This window comes from Schistocerca nitens, chromosome 4 (genome assembly GCF_023898315.1).
Source record: "Schistocerca nitens isolate TAMUIC-IGC-003100 chromosome 4, iqSchNite1.1, whole genome shotgun sequence".
NCBI classification, from domain to species: Eukaryota; Metazoa; Arthropoda; class Insecta; order Orthoptera; family Acrididae; genus Schistocerca; species Schistocerca nitens.
Window position 1 is genome coordinate 195,042,445 of NC_064617.1, and position 13,999 is coordinate 195,056,443.

General features: G+C 40.2%; 1 protein-coding gene across 1 annotated transcript in view; it reads right to left on the reverse strand.

Annotated features, from left to right (window-relative positions):
* LOC126251326 (DENN domain-containing protein 5B) overlaps positions 1-13,999 on the reverse strand; it is a 524,570-nt gene that overhangs the window by 65,326 nt on the left and 445,245 nt on the right. The window contains exon 12 of the mRNA XM_049951665.1: positions 9,174-9,341. Coding sequence (XP_049807622.1) covers positions 9,174-9,341 — 168 coding nt within the window. The remainder of the gene's footprint in view (positions 1-9,173; positions 9,342-13,999) is intronic.

Here is a 13,999-nt window from a genome sequence, read left to right on the forward strand (position 1 = left end):
CCTCTCCATCCCATGATCGCACCACAGGAGTGCTCAAAAGTCATCATCAGACTTCTTTGCTGCTTCAGATCACATTAAAATTTCATTGAATGGCTTTGAATGATCCCTTCTGGCTCCAACTTGTGCACCAGAGAAAAATTGTGGTTGTGCTACACTCCAAAGGTACCATATCATGTTCAGTGGGATTGCAGCCCCATGATATCCTTAGAGATGAGCTGAATCATCCGGGGGACATCATCAGTGTCAAAGGTTGTCAAGGACATCATTCTGTTGCACATCATAGTGCAGACTCTTTTTTTGGCCATGAAATGTGTGCAAGTGGAAAACCCAAGGGAAGAGATAGTGTCAATGATGCCCTTTACGTAGTGATAGGAACAACTAAAACAAAACAATCAATACAGTCGATTGCTGGAAAACAACAGATTCATTTGGTTGTAGCTTTACATATTGGCTGTATTATTCATTCATTCTTTTGAGTGAAGCCAGTCTATGGAAGCAACTGAATGGACAACTGAATCAGTTGGTTGTAGTTTTTACGTATCAGTTTGATTATTACTCATTCATTTCTTATGCATGAAAACAGTCTCTGCAAGCAACCGAATGAAAACGGTCGACACAATCTGGTAGTGTTTTGTGTACTGACTGAGTCATTCTTTCTTTCTTTACAAGTGATGCCAGTCTTTAATATTTCTGTCAGCTTAAGCATGTATTAATTCATCCAATCAAAAATGGTTCAAATGGCTCTGAACACTATGGGACTTAACATCTGAGGTCATCAGTCCCCTTTGAATTTAGAACTACTTAAACCTAACTAACCTAAGGACATCACACACATCCATGCCCGAGGCAGGATTCGAACCTGCGACCGTAGCGGTCGCGCAGTTCCAGACTGTAGCGCCTAGAACCGCTTGGCCACTCCGGCCAGCATTCATTCAATCAATTGAAAACACTGTTTAGTGGTTTAGTTGACTGAGTTATCAATTATTCTTCTGAGTGAAACTAGTCTGTAGTGCTTTCATTAGTATAAGAAAAACAGTGGTATACAATACAAACTGGGGTATATACAGGGTGGTCCACTGATCGTAACCAGGCCAAATATCTCACAAAATAAGCATCAAACGAAAAAACTACAAAGAACAAAACTTTTCTAGCTTGAAGGGGCAAACCAGGTGGCGCTATGGTTGGCCCGCTAGAAGGTGCTGCCATAGGTCAAACGGATATCAACTGCGTTTTTTTTTAAATAGGAACCCCCATTTTTTATTACATATTTGTGCAGTACGTAAAGAAATAGGAATGTTTCAGTTGGATCACTTTTTTCGCTTTGTGATGGATGGCGTTGTAATAGTCACAATCGTATAAGTACGTGGTATCACGTAACATTCCGCCACTGCGGACGGTATTTGCTTCGTGATACATTACCTGTGTTAAAATGGACCGTTTACCAACTGCGGAAAAGGTCGATATCATGTTGATGTATGGCTATTGTGATCAAAATGCCCAACGGGCGTGTGCTACATATGCTGCTCGGTATCCTGGACGACATCATCCAAGTGTCCGGACCATTCACGTCACGTTATTTAAGGAAACAGGAAGTTTTCAGCCACATGTGAAATGTCAAACACGACCTGCAACAAATGATGATGCCCAAGTAGGTGTTTTAGCTGCTGTCGCAGCTAATCCGCACACCAGTAGCAGACAAATCAGCAGAATCAGGAATCTCAAAAACGTCGGTGTTGAGAATGCTACATCAACATCGATTGCACCCGTACCATATTTCTATGCACCAGGAATTGCATGGCGTCGACTTTGAACGTCGTGTACAGTTCTGCCACTGGGCACAAGAGAAATTACGAGACAATGACCGATTTTTTTGCACGCGTTCTATTTAACGATGAAGCGTCATTCACCAACAGCAGTAATGTAAACTGGCATAATATGCACTATTGGACAACGGAAAAACCACGATGGCTGTGACAAGTGGAACATCAGCGACCCTGGTGGGTTAATGTATGGTGCGGCATACTTGTATATTTGTTTGATTGTGTACTGAAAGACTAATTCTTTGTTTCATCATTTAAAACTGATGAATAGGTAGCTGTGCATTAAACCGTTGCACGTGCAACTAACACATAACTAATAAAGTGCTTTGTTGGGTGTACTAATTCGAGCAATCACAGAAGGTTAAGGGGAATAAAAAGGAACATGGCAAATTTTTGTGACTGTTTTCATTTTGTTTGTGTGATGATGTCCATTAATTAAAAACCATTTTAATCTAGCTCTGAGGTTGCATCTGCGTCCAGCACACTCCACATCATTGTCAGTGTCCTTCTGCTGTTGCCAAGGGCAGGGCCAGAATGGCAGGTGACAGGAGGAGGTGGTGAGTCACAGGTAGTGCAGGTTCTGCCAGTGATGTTCCCATGCTGGCCACCATGTCACCATCTCACACCGGCTGCAACCCTGGCCCTGGCAGCAGCAGGAGGAGGCTATAGCAGTGGCACCATGTGCACACCCCAAGGACCATCTCCCCTCATAGAAAAGGGTGAAAAAGGATGTAAGTGGACTCACTCAGACCCAGAGACAGAGTGAAAACATTCATATAACAGACAAAATTGACAGATACTTGTGTCAGCCAGTTGTCTCACATTAACTGAAACCACTAAAACCTGGAGAGTGACTTGGCTGCAATCCTGTTTCATTCAGTTGTTTCATTCTACTACAAAATCTGATTGGACTAAAAAACAACTGACTGGCCATCGGTTGTTGAAAACAGTCTGTTGTCCCATCCTTACCTTTATGCCTCCTCCTGAGGTGTTTTTGCATTCAATTCTGAGTGGGAGTGAAATGTTTTCATCATCCACCCATAAGAAAACCACCCAATTTCAACACTGGGCCTCTGTTGCAAGGCTGTCAAGAGAAGGGGTGGGATGTGGCTGAGGGGGAAAGGGGTGACGATCTTCCCACCATATGAAACATCCTGTTGGACACAATTTTGACAAAATTTGGTACCAACGTGGCTTCACTAATGCATCTTATACCTCACATGAACTTCTGAGCTATGACATTTTTTTTTCTTTGCACGAGTTGACACCTTGCTTTTTGAAGACTCACCTAGCCAAAGGGTGACACTGCAATGTACCACACTTTTGCACCATTACAGAAGTAGGTTGTAGACACCTTTGAGCCAAATTTCACATTTCTGTGTAGAAATGGGGAAAATGACAGGATTGCAAGAAAGTGACCCTTTCAATTTTTTTGCACAGTGTACCTTATGTTATCCTAATTATTGCATCTACAAGTGGTTCTTAAAAGTATATTGTTCCCAGTCCTGTCTTTTCCTTTGAACTCAGTATTTGAACTAGATGTTTATTAAAGCCTGTGTTGAAATTTATCATACACCCTTATTGATTAGCAACTGATCTAAAGCTGTTTCGCAAGTATCTGTTACTCAGGTAGCAGCATTTACATTGTAGGATGTACCAAGGTTCAATCAGTCCTCTCAGTTTCTGGTTCTTGTAAGAAAGTCAATGTTAAAGGCCCCACAAATTATCAAAGCCAATTCCATTATACTCTCCAAAAAATAAAAATAAAAAACGAAAAATAAACATGAAGGAATTATCTGAATGAGATACAAATTAGAAGACATGATTACACGTACAGACAAACACATGACTACAATTCCAATAATATTGGATGATTTATTCAAGAGAACAAGCTTCACGAATTGAGCAAATGCATAATGTGTTGGCCCACCTCTAGCCCTTACACAAGCCATTATCTAGTTGGCATTTATTAATAAGAGTTGTTGGATGTTCTGAGGGATATTAGGTCAAATTCTGTCCAACTGGTGCATTATACTGTCAAAATCCCAAGGCGGCTGGAGAGCCCTGCCCGTTATGCTCCAAACATTCTCAATTGGGGAGATAGCCAGTGATCTTGTACGCCAAGGCAGTGTTTGGCAATCACAAAGAGAATTAGTAGAAACTCTCACTGTGTAGGGGAGGCCATTATCTTGCTGAAATGTAAGCCCAGGAGAGCTTGCATGAATTGCAACAAAACAGTGCCTAGAATATCTCTGACATACCACTGTGTTGTAACAGTGTTGCAAATGATACCCAAAGAGGTCCTGCTACGAAAAGAAATGGCAAGCCAGACCAGCACTCCTGGCTGTCTTGCCATATGATGGGTAACAGCCAGGTTAGTATCTCACAACTGTTCGTGGGATCTCCAGATACATCTCTGGCTTTGAACTGACCCTTGATGAGGCGAAGACTTGGTTGGAGGTAGCAAAGGGCAGCAATGATATACCAATCTGACTGTCATTCACCATATGGCTCAATGCTCAGGAGTGTTAGTCTGGGGTGCCATTTCTTTTCATAGCAGGAGCCCTTTGGTTTTCTCTGCAACACCCCTGCAGAACAGCAGTACTTCAATGATATTCTACACCACATTTTGTTGCCCTTCACGGCAAGCCATCTTGGACTTAAATCTCATAAAGATAAAGCCCACTTGTAAATGGTGATAGTTTCTACTGCTCATCTTCATGCTTCCCAAATCCTACCTTGGCCAGCAAGGTCACCAGACCTATCCCCAAATGACAAGTTTTGGAGAATTATGGGCCCTACCATTCAGTTTGAGATTTGATGATCTAATGCACCAACTGAATACACTACTGACCATTAAAATTGCTACACCATGAAGATGATGTTCTACAGACGCAAAATTTAACTGACAGGAAGAAGATGCTGTGATATGCAAATGATTAGCTTTTCAGAGCATTCACACAAGGTTGACACCAGTGGCGACACCTACAACGTGCTGACATGAGGAAAGTTTCCAACCAATTTCTCATACACAAACAGCAGTTGACCGGCGTTGCCTGGTGAAACGTTGTTGTGATGCCTCGTGTAAGGAGGAGAAATGCGTACCATCACGTTTCCGACTTTGATAAAGGTCGGATTGTAGCCTATCACGATTGCGGTTTATCATATCGCGACATTGCTGCTCACGTTGGTCGAGATCCAATGACTGTTAGCAGGATATGGAAGCGGTGGGTTCAGGAGGGTAATAGGGAACGCCGTGCTGGATCCCAACGGCCACGTATCACTAGCAAAACGTCATTTTTTCGGATGAATCCAGGTTCTGTTTACAGCATCATGATGGTCGCATCTATGTTTGGCGACATCGCGGTGAATGCACATTGGAAGCGTGTATTTGTCATCGCCATACTGGCATATCACCCGACGTGATGGTAGGGGGTGCCATTGGTTATACGTCTGTGACACCTCTTGTTCGCATTGATGGCACTTTGAACAGTGGATGTTACATTTCATTTCAGATGTGTTACGACTTGTGGCTCTACCCTTCATTCGATCCCTGTGAAACCCTACATTACAGGAGGATAATGCACGACTGCATGTTGCAGGTCCTGTACGGGCCTTTCTGGATACAGAAAATGTTCGACTGCTGCCCTGGCCTGCATATTCTCCAGATCTCTCACCAACTGAACACGTCTGGTCAATGGTGGCCAAGCAACTGGCTCATCGCAATATGCCAGTCACTACTCTTGATGAACTGTGGTATCGTGTTGAAGCTGCATGGGCAGCTGTACCTGTACACGCCATCCAAGCTCTGTTCCACTCAATGCTCAGGCGTATCAAGGCTGTTATTATGGCCAGAGGTGGTTGTTCTCGGTACTGATTTCTCAGGATCTATGCACCCAAATTGTGTGAAAATGTAATCACATGTCAGTTCTAGTGTAATATATTTGTCCAACGAATACCCGTTTATCATCTGCATTTCTTCAGGGTGTAGCAATTTTAATGGCGAGTAGTGTAGAATTTGGCATAATATCCCACAGGACGACATCCACAACTCTATCAATTAATGCCAAGCTGAGGTGGACCAGCATGTTACTGACTTGCTCAATTTGTGAAGCTCTCTCTCTCTCTCTCTCTCTCTCTCTCTCTCTCTCTCTCTCTTGAATAAATTGTCCAATTTTTCTGAAATTGTAATCATTTTTTGTCTTAAAATGTACTTACTTTGTTTAGCAATGATTCCAGTTTATAAATGAAAGTTGAAAATTTCCAGATTGTTATCAATAAACTAGAGCTGAGTGTCAATAAACGGTGGTTATAGCCAAGTTCAGCTTATAAACAATTTTTATACCTGCAGTCACATAAGCCTTTTGAAGATTCACTGGAGACATACACATTAGAAAAACCTATAATATCCATTAAACAGATTGCTGCTGCACCTTGTGAGCTATTATGTCTGCAGTAGGGGAAAGACAAAATTAAATCAGTTATTTTTATGAGTTGAATTAATTCAGGGTTAAGCCCATGCTCTGGAATGCTTATTACTTACGCTCATATATCCAGCAATATTTGTTTTGTACTGCATTTATAGGTTTGAAATTCTGCTCACCAGGTGTGATGTTTTTTCTTCCTGTTAAGCTTATTTCTGGGCACATACTGGTCCATAATTTGTCTGTCTGTTCTTTCACTTCAGAATAGTCATTTTTTACCCGTTTGTCCATATTTGTATGCTCTTTTACTGTACTTCTGTCTTTTTTATTATCGTTGCATGGGTGTAAGAGGCAAGCCTAAAGCAAATGTGAATCTTTCCTCATCTGCCTGGATGGGAGTGGAAGTGTCATTGCAATCACAAATCCAATGTAAGTAGGAAAAGGAGTGCTCTCACAACAGAAAAATGCAGCTGTTACCTATGCTGAGGGTGTTCATTACAGATGTCATCGAATGTTTGACAACAATGGTGAAAAATAAAGAAAACAGTGCAACAGCAAGAGCAACAGGTTTGCTATTCATGTGTAAATTTCTTCGCACTTTCATAGTCTTCATTACTCTGTTTACCCAGAATCATTTTATAGTAATTGGACAGTGTCCAACCAAATGTGCAAGTGTGATGCAGTTCACATCATGCTTGGGACCACTGACAGTGGAGTATGGTGATATTCTCAAATGAATCCTCATTCAGTATAGCAAACAAGTCCAGGGTCCATCCAATGTGAAAAGAGTAAGGAACACATTGTCATTTCCAAAATTAGCGGAATATGAAAATTATAGAGTGGCTGGGGCATCATGATTTTGGCAGGCTTTCTAGTCATTCCAAGAATGCCATTGGATATCTTCATAACAGTAAGTCACAGATGCTTCGTATTATAACGGAACAGTGAAAGAATATGTTTGACTTTCCTGTGTTTCTGTGGGCTCTGACATTTTCAGGACAACAGTATTCATTTTTCAGGACAACAGTATTCATTGTCACAGAACAGCGACTATAAGGATACTGAGGACACCCATGTGAATGGAGTGGTCTGCGTATTACCCAGATTAGCATCTCACAACGCTTGCATGAAGTGCTCTCCAGAGAGAGAATAACCCCACCTTGGACCCCGTGCAGTGTGGCAAAAATGGACACACATCTATTGAACTTCTGATTAGTCTCTTTTGAGATTGGAACAATCACATGCAGGTGGTGCACCTTACTGATAAGTTGGAGTTACATGGGCTAATGGTGACTGTTGCCACATAGTATTCCAGTAAGTATAGCTTTCTGTTTTTCCATGTCTGTGGGAGAGTTCCAGTCACAGTGGGTTATGATAGAGGTTGTATATTCCCTAAAGAATGGCAGCATATTCCCTAGATGTTCATAAGATCTTTTGAAGTTCCAGCACCCAATTTTACAAAATCTATAACACAATATATGGTCATTTCTTATCAGTCATCAAGCAGGCATTTCAGGATTCACAATGAATCTCGTTACAAAAACCAACAATATTTTGATGAAGGAGCTGGTCCTTATTACAGACAGTTGCTTACACATATGATGCTACCAATTCTTCAGGTGATCACTTTCAGCTATGCTGTTACTGACTGCTTCCATCATAGAATCATGTACCTGCCGAATCCATTCTGTTGAGTACTAGCTGGTATGAGCTGTTTACAGTAGTTGTTTCTGCAGGTAGTATCCTTCATCAACACCAATGACTACGCTCCACAGGAAATTCTTATCTGGTACAGCAGAGGTACACTCTTGATGATTACATGGAATTCAGCATTTTATAAGGAATTATTTAGGAGAAACAACGCAGTAACAAGACACAGAGCTACCATTTCTGCTAGAAAACCTGATCAGTTTGTGGCAACTAGTGCTGATCAAAGTTAGTATTCAGTGGTGCCTCTCCAGTTGACACTGTACCTACAGTGTAAATAAATGGTTATCATTCTTTTAACGAAATAATACAAAAATGTTGTCCATACGGTTGTAAACACTGTGACAGAGTTACGAGTCTACTGACAGAAATATGGAGGCATGCGAAAGCTGTCTCCAAGAGTGAATGTTACATTATACTCTTTTTCTGGAATGTGGTATAAGAATTGCATCATGATATCATTTATGATGGAAGCACTACAAATATCTCTCAGTAAATACTGAAGGACGTTCATATATTGCTGTAATTTTGTTAAATTAGGTCATCAGATATATAGCCTTTATTTACATGGAACAGTATCCTGTAGAAGTTTGTAGGTAAATACATTGTGAGCCGATGATTCTTCATTCACATTAGTGTATACCATGATGAAATCATAATGCTTAGTTATAACATTATAAAGTGTGAGCTAATAAGCAGCTATGAAAAGGAAAGTAATAATTAATTGGAAACACAAATACTTTAGGACTAAAGCAGACCACTTATCGAACAATAGAAGTATTGAGTTGTCAACAGGTACAAAAAAAAAGACAACTTGATAGCTTTCAGTTGAGTCATTTTATTAGGTAGAGAACAAATTGTGTGTGTGCATGGGGTAAGTGTGAGGAAAAGGGGGATAGGGGGAAGAAGGGGGGTAGGGGGCAGAAGGGGGCCATGCATGCACACTGCATATATAAGTGGACTCGGCTTGTTAATAGAATCATCCAAAAACTAGCAAGACTGCATTCTTTTTTGTGTACCTGTTGGTGACTCAATGCTTCTACTGTTCGGTGAGTGATCTCCTTTACTCCCAACTTAATTACATTCTGCCAGAACTTTCCGTTGCCATATTAACTGGAAATGTACTAGCTATATGGCCATCAGTTCACCACATTACATATCACAAGCAAGCATCAACATATTCATTCAAGAAATACTATTAATGCCAGGCAATTCTTCTCACCTGTTTATTCTGTAAGCCATGTGACCATATTCGTTCTAGCAAGTCACACAGGCTAGCAATGAGTGTGTTTTCTTCAACACCTACAAGTGAGACCTCACCATGACCAAGTTCAACAGCTTCTGTTCCCATCTTCTCCACCAACATGCGCTTTGTCTTGCTTTTACAATCCTGAAACATTTTTGATGTGATTGAAGACTGACACATCTGTTTGTTCAAAAAATAAAATAAGCTTACAATAAACTATGGTATTAACTGTTATCTGGTTAAATAACTGCCTAAATTTCTATTTGACAGAAAGAAAGTCTGATGAAAATGTTTGCTTAATGAAATAACAATTTACAACATGTGTAGTAGAAAATTGAAGACAACTAATCATACAGCTGAAAACTTAATGAAAGGAAAGGAAAGCTATGAAAGATAACACAGACAAAGATTAAAATAGGTAAATTAACATAGGTAAACAAGTATACATTCTTATACAGTGTAATTATAAAATCCATGAAACATTTTTAAAAATTCATGAAGATAAATTGAGAAGAACATCACAAATGCTACAGTATGTGAATGCCAAGCTTTTTAAACAATTTTTAAAAAGTTCTGTGTCCACCCTTTGTTACTCGGCAAGCATCTAATCAGTAATCCAATTCTACTCATACTCCTCCCTATGAGTCAGAATAGCTGCTGTTATATAGTGTTGCAAGTCTTCAAGGTTTTGTGGTATAGGTGGAACATAAATACTATCCTTGATATAACTCCAAAAGGAAAAAAATCTTAAGGCATCAAGCCTGCCAACTGTGGTGGCCACTCGGGTAGAGCCAGGTAAGTGGCCACAACATGTCAACCACAGTTTGTGGTGCCCCTGTCAGGAATTTTCCAAACTAACTTGTCAGCATCACACTCGAAAAAAATTTTACAGTTTGCCATTCACATACTGTATCATTTTTTATATTATGTTATGTTTAGCAACTGCCCTGGTTAGTTCCGTCTAGTACGCACCCCACACATTTTAGCAATTGTCTGTCATTTTGTGTGCATTCTCCTTTGTAGACTGATTGCATTTCACTAGTATTTTACAATGTAGCGAAGTCTACCACCTACTTTACCTACACCTGAGCCAATGTGATTACTCCACTTCATGCAGCTGAAAATAGTAACCTGCAAGTATCTGTAAGAGTTGACTTTTTCAACTGTGACTCATTGATACTGTAGTCATAAGATACGGCAGTTTTTTGTTTTGTTAAGTGAAAAGTACTGGTACTGCAAACGGCTGAAAGCAAGGGGAAACTACAGCCATAATTTTTCCTGAGGGCATGCAGCTTTACTGTATGTTTTAATGATGATGGCATCCTCTTGGGTAAAATATTCCGGAGGTAAAATAGTCCCCCATTTGGATCTCCGGGCAGGGACTACTCAGGAGGACGTCGTTATCAGGAGAAAGAAAACTGGCGTTCTACAGATCGGAGCATGGAATGTCAGATCCCTTAATCGAGCAGGTAGGTTAGAAAATTTAAAAAGGGAAATGGATGGGTTAAAACTAGATATAGTAGGAATTAGTGAAGTCTGCTGGCAGGAGGAACAAGACTTTTGGTCAGGCGAATACAGGATTATAAATACAAAATCAAATACGGGGAATGCAGGAGTCGGTATAATAATGAATAAAAAATTAGGAGTGCGGGTAAGCTACTACAAACAGCATAGTGAACGCATTATTGTGGCCAAGATAGACACGAAGACCACGTCTACTACAGTAGTACAAGTTTCTATGCCAACTAGCTCTGCAGATGACGAAGAAATTGAAGAAATGTATGATGAAATAAAAGAAATTATTCAGATAGTGAAGGGAGATGAAAATTTAATAGTCATGGGTGACTGGAATTAGGTAGTAGAAAAAGGGAGAGAGGAAACGTAGTAGGTGAATATGGATTGGGGCTAAGAAATGAAAGAGGAAGCCGCCTGATAGAATTTTGCACAGAGGCACAACTTAATCATAGCTAACACTTGTTTCAAGAATCATAACAGAAGGTTGTATACATGGAAGAAGCCTGGAGATACTGACAGGTTTCGGATAGATTGTATAATGGTATGACAGAGATTTAGGAACCAGGTTTTAAATTGTAAGACATTTCCAGGGGCAGATGTGGACTCTGATCACAATCTATTGGTTATGAACTGTAGATTAAAACTGAAGAAACTGCAAAAAGGTGGGAATTTAAGGAGATGGGACCTGGATAAACTGACTAAACCAGAGGTTGTACAGAGTTTCAGGGATAGCATAAGGGAACAATTGACAGGAATGGGGGAAAGAAATACAGCAGAAGAAGAATGGGTAGTTTTGAGGGATGAAATAGTGAAGGCAGCAGATGATCAAGTAGGTAAAAAGACGAGGGCTAGTAGAAATCCTTGGGTAACAGAAGAAATATTGAATGTAATTGATGAAAGGAGAAAATATAAAAATGCAGTAAATGAAGCAGGCAAAAAGGAATACAAACGTCTCAAAAATGAGATCGACAGGAAGTGCAAAATGGATAAGCAGGGATGGCTAGGGGACAAATGTAGGGATGTAGAGGCTTATCTCACTAGGGATAAGATAGATACAGCCTACGGGAAAATTAAAGAGACCATTGGGGAAAAGAGAACCACTTGTATGAATATCAAGAGCTCAGATGGAAACCCAGTTCTAAGCAAAGAAGGGAAAGCAGAAAGGTGGAAGGAGTATATAGAGGGTCTATACAAGGGCGATGTACTTGAGGACAGTATTATGGAAATGGAAGAGAATGTAGATGACGATAAAATGGGAGATACGATACTGCGTGAACAGTCTGGCAGAGCACTGAAAGACCTGAGTCGAAACAAGGCCCCAGGAGTAGGCAACATTCCATTAGAACTACTGACGGCCTTGGGAGAGCCAGTCCTCACAAAACCCTACCATCTGGTGGGCAAGATGTATGAGACGGGCGAAATGCCCTCAGACTTCAAGAAGAATATAATAATTCCAATCCCAAAGAAAGCAGGTCTTGACAGATGTGAAAATTACCGAACTATCAGTTTAATACCTCACAGTTGCAAAACACTAACACGAATTCTTTACAGACGAATGGAAAAACTGGTATAAGCAGACCTCGGGGAAGATCAGTTTGGATTCCGTAGAAATATTGGAACACGTGAGGCAATACTGACCCTACGACTTATGTTAGAAGCTAGATTAAGGAAAGGCAAACCTACGTTTGTAGCATTTGTATTGACTGGAATACTCTCTTTCAAATTCTGAAGGTGGCCGGGGGTAAAATACAGGGAGCGAAAGGCTATTTACAATTTGTACAGAAACCAGATGGCAGTTATAAGAGTCAACGGGCACGAAAGAGAAGCAGTGGTTGGGAAGGGAGTGAGACAGGGTTGTAGCCCATCCCAGAAGTTATTCGATCTGTATATTGAGCAAGCAGTGAAGGAAACAAAAGAAAAATTCGGAGTAGGTATTAAAATTCTTGGAGAAGGAGTAAAAATTTTGAGGTTCGCCGATGACATTGTAATTCTGTCAGAGACAGCAAAGGACTTGGAAGAGCAGTTGAACGGGGTGGACAGTGTCATGAAAGGAGGGTATAAGATGAACATCAACAAAAGCAAAACGAAGATAATGGAATGTAGTCGAATTAAGTTGGGTGATGCTGAGGGAATTAGATTAGGAAATGAGACACTTAAAGTAGTAAAGGAGTCTTGCTATTCGGGGAGCAAAATAAATGATGATGGTCGAAGTAGAGAGCATATCAAATGTAGGCTGGCAATGGCAAGGAAAGCGTTTCTGAAGAAGAGAAATTTGTTAACATCGAGTATAGATTTAAGTGTCAGGAAGTCGTTTCTGAAAGTATTTGTATGGCGTGTAACCATGTATGGAAGTGAAACATGGACAATAACTAGTTTGGACAAGAAGAGAATAGAAGATTTCGAAATGTGGTGCTACAGAAGAATGCTGAAGATTAGATGGGTAGATCACATAACTAATGAGGAAGTACTGAATAGGATTGGTGAGAAGAGAAGTTTGTGGCACAACTTGACTAGAAGAAGGGATCGGTTGGTAGGAAATGTTCTGAGGCATCAAGGGATCACCAATTTAGTATTGGAGGGCAGCTTGGAGGGTAAAAATCGTAGAGGGAGACCAAGAGATGAATACGCTAAACAGATTCAGAAGGATGTAGGTTGCAGTAGTTACTGGGAGATGAAGAAGCTTGCACAGGATAGAGTAGCATGGAGTAATAAAGTAAATAAAAACAAAGAATATAGTTCATATATTAACTGAAAACTGAACAAAACAATGAAGTTCTAGTACATTAAACAGTAGTATTAAATGAAAATACAATTCAGCATCTATAGATTTCTAGCAGTGCAATATGAAGTAATTATTTGAATACGATTGTAAAAACTTTGCAATATGTCTTTACAAAAATGACAAGTAGTGAGCAATCCAAACAGCTTAGGGGGTAGAGTTCAGTAACTTCATGAAACATGTAAATCAAGTCAAAGATACTGGTCATCATAACCACCACTTCCTTGAAAAGACTTTTGTGAAATAGCTTACTTACATACACAAAATAATGATAAATCTACAACAAGTGACCACAATCTATGAATGAATGCCAGTTATCAATAACTGGGGAACAGGCCTTGTCCATGTGGCATTTAAACATGCATTCTATCACTTTCTCTTATGCTGACTCAGAGAAGAAACATCAACAATCTCATATAAGCTCAAGCAAGACTTTGGAAACACTGATCAAAACATCTGTGCCTCTTAAATCATGTTAATACTCATCTGCATTGCTTATTTCCTTTTT